Genomic DNA, 17,309 nt, shown 5'->3' with positions numbered 1-17,309 from the left:
TGCGCGTAAGATAAATCTTTTTTAGTGCTAGGTACCCAGAGTTTTTGAACAAAAAATAAGTTTTTATAAAAGGCCTCGAACTTGCGGACGTCAGAGCGGCTAAACTGCTATAATTAGGTTATCATCTATTGTCCACTCCCTTCCTTGATAAATTTGCCCGAAGGGTCCATCTTGACTGGAATCTCATGGGGCTTCACACCTCCGCGCCTCATGAAAAATGCTCTCACATGTTTGTCATGAATTTTACCTAAAAACAAGGATGGAAGCTCTACAAAGTTTCCTAAAAAATGGGCCTTGTGACGTCATAAAAATGAGAAATGAGAGAAGAAGTGTGAAAGGAAACCCCTTAAAAAGAGATGGATCTATTGACGTCACAGGGCTCAGTTTTCAGGACACTTTGTAGAGCTTCACAAGGATCCATAAAAGCGAAGCTCGAAAATTAAAAGGAAAGACAAAACAATAACTCTTGAACATCCTTTATTTTCAGGATTTGATAATAGAGATGCCTCGCTTTTAAATTACACTTTGTTGTCTAAGGTATCATTTTTAATTATTTAGGAAGTAAATCAGATAAATAGGATAGGTAATTAAATTAAAGTGACGTAAGAACTTTCTGGTTCAATTATAATTTTTTTTTTAAATCTTATTTAACAGTTAGGTTAGTTGGTCGATAGGACAATTCTAACATGTCTTAATTACCGAAAAGAAATAAACGTTTCAGACGGACCTACCCTAATTGTAGAAAAGTTTTAATCAAGGATGAGAACATCTAAAAGTAGCAAAGCTCAGAAACATAAAATAGTTAGGTTGCACTTATATAAATATACCAGGATGACTGTCTGTTTGTCTGTGTGCAGCAAAGGATCTGCTAATCACTGAACCAATATGGTTCTCCTTTACTATTCACTTTTTGGACTATTTGGGTGGAGGTCATCTCTATCCTGCCCAGAGAAATCAACCCCAGAAAAAAACTCTACCCCCTAAAAAAATGGCATTTAAAAGTTAAAATAATCTGAACTAGCATTATTGACAAGCAGACGAGCAAAGTTAGTTATAGATATAACCCAACGTACTTAAAAAAAATAACCTCCCTCCCTACTTAATTTTCAAACAATGGATAGAAAGGGGAGAGTTCCTGTGTTTAACAAGTCAATTTGAGTTAAATAACCTGTATAGTGCATCTTGGCTTGAAGTGGGGAGGAGAGAGAGATTTCACAGAGATCACAGCTCAGAGGCCTACACTTGGTCATTATTTCTAAAATAAAATACAATGACCTAAAATGCAACCTTCGGACACTCCACTAACTATATATAATAGGACCTAATATGCAACCTTTAGGCACTCCACTATTTATCTCTTAAGTTACGGTGGTCGAAATTTGATCATTATTTCTAAAATTAAAAAAACAAGGATGACAATAAGGTCCTAATATGCAACCTTGAGGCACTCCACTATTATCTAAAGTTAATAAAGGTGACAACATCCATAAAAGCTATAAAATAAGAAGGAAGGGCAAATGAACAAGAACTCTTTGGAGTGTGTGAACCTTAATGGATCTTTCTTTTGTCTATCTGGTTATCAGTTTATATGTCTATCTGTCTGTCAGACCATCTGTATATTTTTCTACGGTAGTCACGGGATTCCTCCCCACGGAATTCCTCCCACTGGATTCCTCCCAACGGGATCCCTCCCACGGTATTCCTCCCACACGGGACTCCTCCCACACGGGATTCCTCCCAACCGGGATCCCTCCCACGGGATTCCTCCCAAACGGGATACCTCCCACGGTATTTCTCCCACACGGGATCCCTCCAACGGGATTCCTCCCAAACAGGATACCTCCCACGGTATTCCTCCCACACGGGATCCCTCCCACGGAATTCCTCCCACACGGGATACCTCCCACGGTATTCCTCCCACACGGGATACCTCCCACAGTATTCCTCCCACACGGGATACCTCCCACGGTATTCCTCCCACACGGGATCCCTCCCACGGTATTCCTCCCACACGGGATCCCTCCCACGGAATTCCTCTCACATGGGATTCCTCCCAAACGGGATACCTCCCACACGGGATTCCTCCCACACGGGATCCCTCCCACGGAATTCCTCCCAAACGGGATCCCTCCCACGGGATTCCTCCCATACGGGATACCTCCCAAGGTATTCCTCCCACACGGGATCCCTCCCACGGTATTCCTCCCACACGGGATCCCTCCCACTGAATTCCTCCCATGGGATTCCTCCCAAACGGGATACCTCCCACACGGGATTCCTCCCACACGGGATCCCTCCCACGGAATTCCTCCCAAACGGGATCCCTCCCACGGGATTCCTCCCATACGGGATACCTCCCAAGGTATTCCTCCCACACGGGATCCCTCCCACGGTATTCCTCCCACACGGGATCCCTCCCACGGAATTCCTCCCACACGGGATACCTCCCACGGTATTCCTCCCACACGGGATACCTCCCACGGTATTCCTCCCACACGGGATACCTCCCATTGTATTCCTCCCACACGGGATCCCTCCCACGGAATTCCTCTCACATGGGATACCTCCCACGGTATTCCTCCCACACGGGATCCCTCCCACGGGATTCCTCCCAAACGGGATACCTCCCACGGTATTCCTCCCACACGGGATCCCTCCCACAGAATTCCTCCCAAACGGGATACCTCCCACTGTATTCCTCCCACACGGGATCCCTCCCACGGAATTCCTCCCAAACGGGATACCTCCCACGGTATTCCTCCCACATGGGATCCCTCCCACGGGATTCCTCCCAAACAGGATACCTCCCACGGTATTCCTCCCACACGGGATCCCTCCCACGGTATTCCTCCCACATGGGACTCCCATTTACAATTTTTCAGGGTGGGGTGACCTTCCACACCCCCGTAAAAAAAAAATTTTTCAAATTTTTTTTTTTTTCATTTTTAAATTTTTTGGGGTGGGGTGACCTTCCACAACCCCCTAAATTTTTTTTCTTTCATTTCAAATTTTTGGGGTTGGGGTAACCTCCCACACCTCCATAAAATTTATTTTTTTCAAATTTTTTTTTTTTCATTTTAAGATTTTCGGGAGTGGGATGACCTCTCACACCCCCCTAAAAAAAAATTTTTTCAAATTTTTTTTTTTCCATTTTCAATTTTGTTGAGGGTGGGGTGACCTCCCACACCCCCAAAAAAAAAATTTTATTCAAATTTTTTTTTTCATTTTAAAATTTTTCGGGGTGGGGTGACCTTCCACAACCCCCAAAAAATTTTTTTTTCTTTCATTTTCAAATTTTTGGGGTTCGGGTGACCTCCAACACTTCCATAAAATTTTTTTTTCAAATTTTTTTTTTTTCATTTTCGGGGGTGGGATGACCTTCCACACCCCCCTAAAAATTTTTTTTCTTCAAATTTTATTCTTTTTCCATTTTCAATTTTTCGGTGGTAAGGTAACCTTCCACACCTCCCTAAAATTTTTTTCTTCAAATTTTTTTTCTTTTCTGGATTTAAATTTTTTGGGTTGGGGTGACCTCCAACACCCCCCTAAATTTTTTTTCTTCAAATAATAAAAAAATTTTAAATGGCAAAAAATATAAATTCGAAAAATTTTTCAGGGGAATGTGGGAGGTTACTCCATCCCCCTGAAAAGTTTAAAATTTGAAAATGAAGGAAAAAAAAATTTTGAAAAAATTTTTTTTTGGGGGTGTTGGAGGTCACCCCACCCTCAACAAAATTGAAAATAGAAAAAAAAATTTGAAAAAAATTTTTTTAGGGGGGTGTGGAAGGTCATCCCACCCCCGAAAATAAAAAAATAAAAATTTGAAAAAAATTTTTTATGGAAGTGTGGGAGGTCACCCCAACCCCAAAAATTTGAAAATGTAAGAAAAAAAATTTTTTAGGGGGGTGTGGAAGGTCACCCCACCCTCAAAAATTTTTAAATGAAAAAAAAAAAAAATTTGAAAAAAAATTTTTTTAGGGGGGTGTGGAAGGTGACCCCCTCTCGAAAATTTTAAAATGAAAAAAAAAAAATTATAAAAAATTTTTTTTTTACAGGGGTGTGGAAGGTCACCCCACCCTGAAAAATTGAAAATGGGAAAAAATTGAAACATTTTTAGGAGGAGTCCCGTGTGGGAGGAATACCGTGGGAGGGATCCCATGTGGGAGGAATACAATGGGAGGTATCCCGTGTGGGAGGAATACCGTGGGAGGTATCCCGTGTGGGAGGAATACCGTGGGAGGTATCCCGTGTGGGAGGAATTCCGTGGGAGGGATCCCGTGTGGGAGGAATACCGTGGGAGGGATCCCGTGTGGGAGGAATACCTTGGGAGGTATCCCGTATGGGAGGAATCCCGTGGGAGGGATCCCGTTTGGGAGGAATTCCGTGGGAGGGATCCCGTGTGGGAGGAATCCCGTGTGGGAGGTATCCCGTTTGGGAGGAATCCCATGGGAGGAATTCAGTGGGAGGGATCCCGTGTGGGAGGAATCCCGATGGAACCTTTTTCTACCTATATCTATCTATATCATTTCCTATTTGTCTATCTGTACATGTAGTTGACAACTTGTAACCTAAAAAAATGTATTTTGTTACTATTGATTCTTATTATGAAAATGTTCATCTGTCCATTGTCAAATGATGATTCGAGTGTCTATCCATGTATCTGTCCATCTGTTTATCTGTCAGTATGTCTATGCTTACCTGGAGGCATATCTGAGTCCCAAAGTTGTGTCCATGCCACGTGGTGATAAGAACTATTCGTGGGAAATAATTCAAAAGTGTGGAAAATTTTTTTTCTATTATGGGAAAGTTTGTAAGCTAAAGGAAATAAATAGTGATATAATTAGGATAAATTGGTAAACAGGTTAGAAGCATGGGGAAAAAGTGGGGAAATAATTAGGGTATGATGGGTTAAAAGTTAGTAAGCATATGAAAGTTTGTAAACTACCTATAGGAAAAAAGTGGGGAAATAATTAGGGTATATTGGGAAAATTTAGACATGTGGGAAAAAACTTAGTTGAGTGGGAATTTGTAAGTGTGGGAATAATGGGAAAATAAATATGCTATGTTGTAAAATAAGTAAGTAAGCTTGGAAATAAATTGGTAAGTGTGAGTAAATAAGTAACAGTAAGAGAAAAACTGAAGAAATGTTAGGGAAGTTGAGAAAAAGTTAGTAGCGTGGCCAGGTAAAAAATGGTAAGTGTGTGTAGATGAGTAATGAAAAATGAAAAACTATTAGGGAATAGTTATAAGTGTGGAGAAAAAGTTTGAAGCGTGGGAAAAAAATGGTAGGCGTGAGAAAAATCTGTGAAACTTTTAATAATTATTCCTGTTTGAGTCCATAAGTTCAGAAGCTAATCCTTTCCTCTTGATTCCAACAAAACTTGTTCTAAAGGTTATACATAATACATATATCCTTAAATAAAAGTAGCAGGATGTCTGTGTGTCTGTCTGTAACAAAGGATCTCGCTAACCGCTGAACCAATATGTTACAAAATTACCATAATTGCCCCATACCGAAAATAGCTTCCCCTTACCCTGTATAAAGAAGTAATGTTTTTTTTGTCTGTAGCAAAGGATCTCGCTAACCACTGAACCGATAAGGTTCTCTTTTACAATGTAGCTTCTAATAGGTCCTTGGAAGGTTTATAAATATTTTAGGGGCAGGTATAATGTCCAAACGCCTCAACTACTAATTGTAATATAAAAAAGGGGTAATTATGTGTAAAATCATTAGGGATGTACACTAATTTATCGGCCATTGTCTTATCCCTTTATATTCCTGCATGTTTGTATTATTCATATAATGTCAAGTGACGAAGTTATTTTAGGTTAGGTTAGGTAAATGTTAATGATTGCCCTGCAGGGTTAGGAAATAGCCTCAGGCCTTGAAGGGGCTAGATATAGGAGAAAAACTGCTGTGAAAATAAACAAAACCTTTGGGAATATTCCCTTTCGTGGCAACGCCCCTTAAGGGGCGATTCGTTGTATTTTTAAAATTGCTTTTAATAAGTCATTTAGGTTAGGTTATAATAAATCAGGTGATTGCCCTGCAGTGTTAAGCAAGGGGGGGGGGAAGTTTTGACACATTTGCGTAAACCTGGCACCCTGGCTTTATCTTTGGACTGAGAGGGTAGGTTATTAGGGATAAAATCATTCTTATATGATGAATTTCACGAAGTTTTAAGATTTTTTGGATAGACCTCCAGGTTCCGGAGCTCCAGGCCTCCAGGTGGTCTCTGGACAGGTAAAAAAATTAAAAATTTCTTATTTGGACAGTTAGAGGTAAGTTTATAAAACAACATAATCTTCTTTTAATATATTATTTACATATTTGAAGAAAAAATTACAATCGGCCTCCAGGTTCAGGTGCTGGAGGCCTCCAGGTGGCCTCTGGACAGGTAAAAAATCAAAATTTCTTATTTGGACAGTTAGAGGTAAGTTTATAAAACAACATAACCTTCTTTTAACCCTTACAGATCGGGGGGGGGGGGGGCTCAAAGAGCCCCCCCCTCTAGTTTTTTCAATCTCATTTTTTTTGTAGGTAAGATGAAGAGCTGTAACTTCATGACTTTTTAAGTTTAGTAATTATACGTCGGCAAGAGTTGATTTTATTAGGATATCTGGTCTGTGTCGGTCGTGGTGTCCGGTCAAAGTCGGTTGGGTAGCAAAAAAAAATAGAAAAAATTCTAAATAAATCTTAATTTCTACATTATGACTTTTGTGTATAAGGTAGAAACCTAAAATTTTTTTGGTGAATACTTAGATATCAATGACCATCTGAGTTATGACCGTTTGACCGCTCCCTGACCGATTTATGACCGATTTTTGTCCGGCTTTTACTACAGACATATATCATGAATATCGTGGCTTCTATTACAGCTAGAGACCTATAATTTTTTTTGGTAAATCCTTGAGCAATAATAAACAGATAAAAATATTAATTTGCGCCGCCAACCGCCGTTTTACCGCCGTAACCGCCGAAAATGGCGGTTTCCGTTATTTGCCGTTTTTCGGCGATGATCAGAAAAAGTAATTTTTTTGTTATGAAAAATAAAAGTTCGTCCTAAAATTTGGCCATCCTAGCTGCAAAATTGGCCGCTCTACAGCTGTTTTAAAATTTAGCGGCTGGCCGCTAAAAAGCGGCTAAGGAGCGGTCTGACTGCTATGATTAGAAAAAGTAATTTTCTCTAAAAATACACATGAACCAACAGAAAAAAATTTTAAGTCTTTATCTGTACCAGGAGCCGAGATAGAGGGGGGGGCTCAAAGAGCCCCCCCCCCCCCCCCCCCCCGATCTATTAAGGTGGGAATTGGGGCCCGATCTGTAAGGGTTAATATATTATTTACATATTTGAAGAAAAAATTACAATCGGCCTCCAGGTTCAGGTGCTGGAGGCCTCCAGGTGGCCTCTGGACAGGTAAAAAATCAAAATTTCTTATTTATACAGTTAGAGGTAAGTTTATAAAACAACATAAGCTTCTTTTACTATATTATTTACATATTTGAAGAAAAAATTACAATCGGCCTCCAGGTTCAGGTGCTGCAGGCCTCCAGGTGGCCTCTGGACAGGTAAAAAATCAAAATTTCTAATTTGAACAGTTAGAGGTAAGTTTATAAAACAACATAAGCTTCTTTTAATATATTATTTAAATATTTGAAGAAAAAATTACAATCGGCTTCCAGGTTCAGGTGCTGCAGGCCTCCAGGTGGCCTCTGGACAGGTAAAAAATCTAAATTTCTTATTAAAACAGTTAGAGGTAATTTTATAAAACAACATAACCTTCTTTTAATATATTACTTACATATTTGAAGAAAAAAATAGGATCGGCCTCCAGGTTCAGGTGCTGGAGGCCTCCAGGTGGCCTCTGGACAGGTAAAAAATCAAAATTTCTTATTTGGACAGTTACAGGTAAGTTTATTAAACAACATAAGCTTCTTTTAATATAATATTTATATATTTGAAGAAAAAATTACAAGCGGCTTCCAGGTTCAGGTGCTGCAGGCCTCCAGATGGCCTCTGGACAGGTAAAAAAAAAATTTCTAATTTGAACAGTTAGAGGTAAGTTTATTAAAGAACATAAGCTTCTTTTAATATAATATTTATATATTTGAAGAAAAAATTACAATCGGCTTCCAGGTTCAGGTGCTGCAGGCCTCCAGATGGCCTCTGGACAGGTAAAAAATCTAAATTTCTTATTAAAACAGTTAGAGGTAAGTTTATAAAACAACATAACCTTCTTTTAATATATTACTTACATATTTGAAGAAAAAATTACAATCGGCTTCCAGGTTCAGGTGCTGCAGGCCTCCAGGTGGCCTCTGGACAGGTAAAAAATCCAAATTTCTTATTAAAACAGTTAGAGGTAAGTTTATAAAACAAAATAACCTTTTTTTAATATATTACTTACATATTTGGAGAAAAAATTACAATCGGCCTCCAGGTTCAGCTGCTGCAGGCCTCCAGGTGGCCTCTGGACAGGTAAAAAATCAAAATTTCTTATTTGAACAGTTAGAAGTAAGTTTATAAAACAAAATAACCTTTTTTTAATATATTACTTACATATTTGGAGAAAATTTACAATCGGCCTCCATGTTCAGCTGCTGCAGGCCTCCAGGTGGCCTCTGGACAGGTAAAAAATCAAAATTTCTTATTTGAACAGTTAGAAGTAAGTTTATAAAACAAAATAATCTTCTTTTAATATGTTACTTAAATATTTGAAGAATAAATTACTATTGGCCTCCAGGTTCAGGTTGTGCAGGCCTCCAGGTGGCCTCTGGACAGGTAAAAAATCAAAATTTCTTGTTTTAACAGTTAGAGGTAAACTTGTAAAACAAAGTAAGCATATTTTCAAATGTTATTTATGTATTTCAGGTATAACCTTAAAAATATTTACCTCAATAATTGAAAATAAACATAATTTTTTATTATATTACTTACCTACCTACCTCATTGATATCAAAAATTCAAATTACCTTCCATATTTTATACTAGGGATCGTTGGAAATCAATAATAATATAATAAATAATATATTAAAAGAAGGTTATGTTGTTTTATAAACTTACCTCTAACTGTTCAAATAAGAAATTTTGATTTTTTACCTGTCCGTCCAGAGGCCACCTGGAGGCCTTCAGCACCTGAACCTAGAGGCCAATTGTAATTTTTTCTTGAAATATTTAAATAATATATTTAAAGAAGGTTATGTTGTTTTATAAACTTACCTCTAACTGTTCAAATAAGAAATTTAGATTTTTTACCTGTCCAGAGGCCACCTGGAGGCCTCCAGCACCTGAACCTGGAGGCCAATTGTAATTTTTCTTGAAATATTTAAATAATATATTAAAAGAAGGTTATGTTGTTTTATAAACTTACCTCTAACTGTCCAAATAAGAATTTTTTTATTTTTTTACCTGTCCAGAGGCCTGCTGGAGTCCTGCAGCACTTGAACCTGGAAGCCGATTGTAATCTTTTTCTTTAAATATTTAAATAATATATTAAACGAAGCTTATGTTGTTTAATAAACTTACCTCTAACTGTTTAAATTAGAAATTTTGATTTTTTACCTGTCCAGAGGCCACCTGGAGGCCTGCAGCACCTGAACCTGAAGGCTGATCCTAATTTTTTCTTCAAATATGTAAATAATATATTAAAAGAAGGTTATGTTGTTTTATAAACTTACCTCTAACTGTTTTAATAAGAAATTTAGATTTTTTACCTGTCCAGAGGCCATCTGGAGGCCTGCAGCACCTGAACCTGGAGGCCGATTGTAATTTTTTCTTCAAATATTTAAATAATATATTAAAAGAAGGTAATGTTGTTTTATAAACTTACCTCTAACTGTCCAAATAAGAAATTTTAATTTTTTACCTGTACAGAGGCCACCTGGAAGCCTCCAGCACCTGAACCTGGAGGCCGATTGTAATTTTTTCTTCAAATATGTAAATAATATATTAAAAGAAGGTTATGTTGTTTTATAAACTTACCTCTAACTGTTTTAATAAGAAATTTAGATTTTTTACCTGTCCAGAGGCCATCTGGAGGCCTGCAGCACCTGAACCTGGAGGCCGATTGTAATTTTTTCTTCAAATATGTAAATAATATATTAAAAGAAGGTTATGTTGTTTTATAAACTTACCTCTAACTGTCCAAATAAGAAATTTTAATTTTTTACCTGTACAGAGGCCACCTGGAAGCCTCCAGCACCTGAACCTGGAGGCCGATTGTAATTTTTTCTTCAAATATGTAAATAATATATTAAAAGAAGGTTATGTTGTTTTATAAACTTACCTCTAACTGTCCAAATAAGAATTTTTTTATTTTTTTGCCTGTCCAGAGACCACCTGGAGGCCTGGAGCTCCGGAACCTGGAGGCCTATCCAAAAAATCTTAAAACTTCGTGAAATTCATCATATAAGAATGATTTTATCCCTAATAACCTACCCTCTCAGTCCAAAGATAAAGCCAGGGTGCCAGGTTTACGCAAATGTGTCAAAACTTCCCCCCCCCCCCTTGGCCCCGCAGTGTTAGAGCCCCCAGCAGGGGCTAGAAATAAGAGAAAAGATTCTGTGAAAATATGAAGAATCGCCCCTTAAGGGGCGTTGCCACGAAAGGGACTATACCCAAACCTTCAACTATTTTTTTTCGTGATCCAAAAATTGAATAATAAATATGTAAAAACCTGACTCCATAACCAAAATCTTTTTTGGAGGATAAATTTTCTGCCTTTGAATCAGAAGAAACCTGAATAAAAAAAACAAAAAGATGTCATTCAGTGGCGTGCACAGGATTTAGCAGGGGGGGGGGGCAAATCACATTAAAAATATTGAAACATCCATTAAACCAAAATAGAGGGTGTAAGATTTAGAGGGGCGTATTTTAGACAACAAGACTAGGGGGGGTAATTTTGTGTTGAGGGGTGAACCCACCCTTTCATTAGTCCTAAAAGTGTCCCTGAAATTGTAAATTGAGGCATAAAGCGCAAAAAATATCAAAAGGAACTTTTTTCTTTAGATTTTCATAGTTTGCAGTTTGCAAAGATGTCTTGGTTACTTTTTGCACCACATTTGCTCTAAAAAGGATTCTATTTCTAATTTAATATTTAGGATGATAGATTTTATGCCATTAAAAGGCGTCATTTAAGGCGTGAAATTAATTTTGCAAATTGACATTGCAAATTTGATTTCTGCGGATATTATAATTTACATAAGCTTTTTCTATATATATTCCCCTTTCCAAAAATACCACTCTTGTGAAGATTGGATAAAAATACTTTATGATAGAGATTTCAGAAGTGTGCATGAGAATAAAGTTGGGCCGGATATCCGGTTTAGCCGGTTATCCAGCCGGATATCCGGACATTTTTAATATCCGGCCGGATACCGGATATTAAAACTATCCGGTTACAGGATATCCGGCTGATTTTTGAAAACAGATATCCGGTTATCTGGCCGGATATCCGGTTATTTGCCGGATATCGAACGTTGGCCAGATATCTGGCCATAATTGGATATCCGGCATTAGAAATCAGCCGGATATTTGGTATCCGGTATCCGGCCCAACCCTAAATGAGAACACTATAGTCAACACAACAACACCAACCTGTGTTGCAGTCCTTAGTCTGTTCAGTGCACTTAAACAGCTGTTTTCTTCTTGTCTTTCTGCCTTTGTACTACTTATAGATGTATGTATTTTAACAATTAACAAGGATGACAACATCCATAAAAGCGAAGCTCTAAAACGGTAGGACAAACGGACATTAAATTGGTTAGTATTAATACTGAATAATCAGAATGTAAATGTATAAGAGTCGAAGCAAAATTGTAAGAAAATTTGTTGAAAAACTGCTTGATACAGGATAATTTTTATGGACATACTTATATTTTTAGGACTTGATTATAGAGTTGCTTTGCTTATAATATTAAACTTTGTTGTCCCAGGAATCAGTGTACCAAAAATCAGATCAATCGGATAATTAGATCATATAAAAATTTGTTGTTAAAAAAGTAAAAAAATCAACATCTTTAAAATAGACGTACGGACATTCAGGTAACGATTACAGAGTTGCTACGATTTCAAAATCGTACCTAACTACTACAGGAATCACCATGCAAAATTTGAAATCGATAGGAAAATTCTAACATACCTAAATTAACGAAAAAAGCTATCTGTTACGGACGTCCGGACGTACGTACGTACGGACCGACTGACCCTAATTATAGAAAAGCTTAGCTTTTAAAAAGGGGGAAGTAAGTTTTCCTCTATCAACATAAAGGAATTCAATCTCAAAAAAAAGAGATAGAGCACTGGGATTTTATTGAAAATTACTTTACAATGTGGAATTTTAAAGTGTAACAAAATTTATGTTTTCCTTTTATACCCAAAAGATGGCAATTTTTGGTAACTTCAAGTTGAACTACTCTAAAGAAACTGCCAAGTGTTGTAATTCTTTTTTTTTTGGGTTGTGTGTTTAAAACTTTACAGTATGTCCCAAGACACTTATATCCCATTTTTGTAGACAACGAAGCCTTTGTCTTTAAGTTCTTATTAATCTTAGTAATGAGATATTCCTTTTTTTTGGCCTAGGCATTGATTTGGCTACTTTTACTATCAATGTTGCGCTTCTGACCAACTGTTAAAAAGCCATGTTTTAGCTTTTGGTACTTTTATTGTCTTATTCCTTAATCACTATGAATAACCATATGTTAACCAATGAAAATTAAGAAAATATACATTCCTAGAAGAAGATTGTCCCTTGGATAATGCCCAGGATGAAACTCCTTGCCATGCAAAAATCCTTTTTATTTTATGATCAGTTAAATTGTGGATTGTACGCAAAAGCAGAATCTGTTGGGGATTAATCCGCAAGTTTTTCTGTTACATCTCCTAATACCTCTTGAATCAAAATGAATTTAGTGAAGAGTGCCTTTTTTGCAGGTCCAGGAGAAATAAAATTGAAAAGAAAGCAAAAACATTTATTTTGGAGAAAAAGGATGAAAAGTGCCTTTTTCTCTTCAAAAAGCCATAATAAGGATTTTTTTGAAAGTTAAGCTCATTTTAGATAGCATTGTTTTGAAGGTCCTTGGATTTAACTGAAGAAATAGCGGAAACATTTTTTTAAAAATTACCAAGTGGGAAAAGGAATGATTTTTCAAAAAGTAAATTTTTCTGAAGATAAGCTCGTTTCAGATTGATTTGAAGATCATAGTGGCCATATTACTGGGAAATTTTTGAAAATAAAAAATCGGCTGGCGTTAAGCTGCCGACTGCAGGCTGCGGCTTTTGGCAGCTGCCAAGTACAACTGCCGCCGCCTAAAAACATTTTTTGAGATTTCAAATATAAAATTTTCAAATAAATAAATATTTTCTAACAAAAAATTTTCTTTTAGCTTCAATAACAAGCAAATTACAGCCATTTTAAATTTAAGAAGTAGGGATTTTGTAGTTTAAAAGAAAAGATTATAATGCCGGATATCCAGCCGGATAGTTTCAATATCCGGCCAGACCGGATATCCGGCCCAAGCCTAGTATAAAGGCTATTTAAGAAAAAAATACATAAAAAGGAATTGTTCCTGAAGTAAAGCTTTGTGTGGTTCCTTCTTTCTCTGAGGATTGTTCATTTGTCTGATCATCATTCAAGGATTTAATATTTGTTGCAATTTATAATCTTTTTTTGAAAAGATCTTCTACTGTAAAGGGGGGGGGGGGGCGGGTGGGAAATGTCACTTTTTGAAAACAAAACTAAAAGTCAAAGGAACTAAATAAATAAGAGTTACAGCTCTGAGATTAGGCATAGCAGTTGCTACCGCCAAAACTGCGGTTACCTGCCGAAATTTTTTTGCCTTTTCTTTACAAAATAGACAATTTTCAATCATCTGAGATAAGCTTTTTCATAATAATTTCCATTATATTTTCACTTGACACTTTTTTGACACTTGCGATTTTTTTTAATATTGACATGTTTGAAATATTTGAAGTGTCAAGGGAAAATATAGATAAAGTTGTTATGAAAATTTTTTTATCTCAGATGATGGAAAATTGTCTAATTTGTCGAGTAAAGGCAAAAAAAATTAGCATTAAACGGCAGTTTTCGGCAGTGTGTTATATTATCATGATTTTTAACATTTAGACTGATGGGGGTGCTATGCGTTCACTGAAATGTAAATCAAATTAAACAGAAGATTGGTAGGGTTCCAGGACAAACGCAGGAGTCCCAAACGTCGGAGTGGACAAACACAGGAGTGTTAAAATATTATTTTAAGTAAATGTTTTTATACAGGTTAGGTTAGGTTAAAATATGAATGTACAAATTAGCCCCCCGCAGGGGTTAGGCATTTAAAAAACCTAAAATATGGTTTAAAATAAGTTAGGTCAGGTAAAATGTCTACTCTTGCGTTTGTCCACTCCGACGTTTGGGACTCCTGCGTTTGTCGTAGGACCATTGGTGGTAGTACCCTCTCCAAAAACTGTTATAAACCTTCCCAGACCTATGAGAAGCTAGCAAGATCTTTTGATACACACAAGAATTAAATGTTTGCCTTGATCTGGTGAAAGTTGTCTTGACCATCCGGAGAGGATAAATGATTCTGTGCCTGCTGTGGCTGTATAATAACTAAGGAAGAAGATATAACTGGAATAGTAAGGGAAAGGGGTAGTTGCATGAAGTGCATTTAAACTTGAATTTAGTGAACTGCATCTTTTCAGTTGAATAGTTTAAAGTACATCTATAGGACATATATTTGAAATAATTTCAATTTTCTTTCAAGAAGTTTTAAAATATCACGACTTGAAAATCATATTTTTTGGATATATGCAACATAAATGGCTGTCCTGTTTTCACAAAAACAGCATATGCCTAATTGATTACTATTTATTGTAAACAAAATTATATATTTTAGATGGTATTTTTGTAACTTATGCTTGCAATTAAACTTGTTAAATGCACTTCATGCAACTATCCCTTTTGGATAAAAGTTTTGTGAATTAGTGGCTTTCAGTTGAGTAGGTAGGTAATAATTTAATTGAGGAATCACAATAAAAAATGTGTAAAAGTTGCTGTTCTCCTTGAGATGACTGGAAATTATTTTCCAGCATGGCTTTAAAACCGATTATTATCTGCTGGATTAGAATCAGTTACAATTTTGAGCCATACTGAAAAATCATGTGTTGAATTGTATTATAGACAACTGGAATTAATCTTATAATTTTTTTAAAACTTCTGCAGAAAGCTGTCTATAATACAATACCTATCTAATTTAATGCTTTTAGGATAAAAATTGAAATTCTCATGAAATGTTCATGTAGTCAGATAAACAAACAATTTTACTACTTTAACAGATAGACTTAGAAATAAAAAATGCTGGTTTTAATAAATCCAAATGCATTTCGTGGAACTATCCCAAAGCTAAATTCATAGACCAATGATGTATTCCAGTATATAACCTGGTTGTGGTTGAGTTGCATTTAAGCCAGGGCCACCTCTGGGTCTAAAACAAACATATTGATTGATTGATTAGCCATGGATGGACCTAAGTTGTGGTGGAGCAGGTTGAGACACTTTTGTGTAGCCACTAGGGCAAGCTTAAGCTCCACGTTCAAGTACATTATGACTTGACCCAATATCTCAAACCAGCGCCTCTTTATTAAAAGAGTTTGGCAAGTGTCCACAATTAAGTTACCAAAATGAATGTTGCTCTCTGTAGAGTAGCTTTGAATAAGGGATGTACTGGTATTATGTATGTAATTAATGGGTAGGTATTCAAATCACCCAATAATCTCTATTTGTACACAACCCAAGGAGAAGTTACAGGAATTTATAGTGTTTGAGAAATTCATGTTAATAAATGGAGAATGATATCTCAGCACTGTTAATTATGGAGTTGGCGGTGGTTTCAGTTTATGATGATATCATGAGATGTTATTTTTTTTTATTATTCGTGTACTAGAATTTTTTAGGTACCTATAGTAAAATGAACAAAAAAAATAAATCTGACAGTTTTCTTTTGTTGAATTTAATGCAGGGGTGTATATTCTGCAAAATTGGCCCTGATTAAGGGAGAGTAAAAAAATATGTTGTTGGGAAAAAAATAAAGAAAAATGATGACATTTTTCTCCCCATTTTCTACCCTCCTTGGTGAAAAAAAAAACAAAATAATGTGTGGAAGGGGGAATAATATAAATAAAATAAAAAGTTCTCAATTAAAAAAAAATTGCAGCAGGGGCAAAAAACTTAATCTTGTGCAGAATATAGAAACCTGATTTAATGTGTAAGTTAAAATTCTTGGCTAACATATAATCAAATGCAATAAAAGGTGATATAAAATAATCTAAACTTTTAAGAAAATGGATTTTATTTAGGTACCTATTGCGGTTGTATTTCATCCCTATACATGAGTACACTGTAATCAATATAACAACAACATAAGGGTTGGGGGTGTAATGACATCTCAAACAGTGAGCAAAATAGACTAAAAAAGGCCCAAAACCCCATTTTGGCAAGGTTTTTTTTGTACCCAACCTAACCTAAAAATAAAAAAAAATTTCATTTAGATGTAGTACCTATAGGACCAGGCTTATGTACCAAGTTTCAAGAATCTAGCTTAATATTTAGACCATTTTGCTCACGGTTTAAGTTTAGATGTCATTACGCCCCCACCTCCGTTATTACCTTTGTATTTGTGATGGGCCCCTTTGTTCTAAACCAGCAGGAGGAGGGGGGGCTGAGATGTTTGGAAAGGGGTGAGAAGGGGGTGGGGGGTAGGAGGGATGAGGGGGTGGACAATAAGCAAGAGGAGCAGGGGGGTTTGTGTAGAGGGGGGCAGGTGGGTTTTGATGGAGGGGGGTAGGTGGGTTTGCATGGTGGGGGGCAGGTAAGTTTGAATGGAGGGGGGCAGCTGGGTTCACATGGAGGGGGGCAGGTGGGGGTGTTTGATAGGGGGAATACTAAAATATTATTACTTAAACAACTTAGAACATTTTTTGAACTATTGATATTGTTATGGGGGAATTTATTTTTGTCAACTTAGGTTGCTATTATAGTCTTCAGATATTAGTCAATATGATAATGTCCCTCCATGTTCAGGGGATGGGATGGGTTAAAGTTATAAGGGAATGGAAGTCCGGGAATTGGGGTATCATTATATTAGCCAGCTGGGAGAAACATTTTATTAGGGTAAGCAAGAATTGACATGCTACTGCTGCTATATCAGGCACATGAGAGTAAGAGTAATGATGGATTTCTTTGGCCAATTACCATGCACAGTCACGACTGCCAGACAAAGGTCATGCAATCAAAGGGATGGTTGTCTGTTGGGT

At 36.8% G+C, this 17,309-nt stretch overlaps 1 protein-coding gene across 1 annotated transcript; it reads right to left on the bottom strand.

Annotated features, from left to right (window-relative positions):
* Positions 1–125: 125 nt before the first annotated feature.
* On the bottom strand, positions 126–17,280 carry LOC145306880 (uncharacterized). Its single transcript, XM_080149223.1, has 12 exons — positions 17,272–17,280; positions 16,663–16,937; positions 15,438–15,481; positions 14,534–14,607; positions 13,570–13,619; positions 12,736–12,777; positions 11,598–11,670; positions 10,678–10,739; positions 5,329–5,386; positions 4,699–4,753; positions 1,169–1,255; positions 126–247 (listed from the first exon to the last, which is right to left on the bottom strand). The coding sequence occupies exons 1-12, from the start codon at positions 17,278–17,280 to the stop codon at positions 126–128; spliced, it is 951 nt and encodes a 316-aa protein (XP_080005349.1).
* Between the last annotated feature and the right edge of the window lie 29 nt (positions 17,281–17,309).

The sequence above is a fragment of the Acartia tonsa genome, chromosome 15 (assembly GCF_053477335.1).
Source record: "Acartia tonsa isolate MP-2025a chromosome 15, ASM5347733v1, whole genome shotgun sequence".
In the NCBI taxonomy this organism is placed as follows: Eukaryota; Metazoa; Arthropoda; class Copepoda; order Calanoida; family Acartiidae; genus Acartia; species Acartia tonsa.
Note: the sequence above shows the minus strand (reverse complement) of the source record. Positions and strands in the feature narration are given on the sequence as shown.

Coding starts and splice junctions, on each gene's coding strand:
- LOC145306880 (XM_080149223.1), bottom strand. Junction 13,620..14,533: donor ACAACTTTCACCAGATCAAG/GCAAACATTTAA, acceptor AATGATGATCAG/ACAAATGAACAATCCTCAGA. Junction 4,754..5,328: donor CTGAACTTATGGACTCAAAC/AGGAATAATTAT, acceptor TTTCCCACGAAT/AGTTCTTATCACCACGTGGC.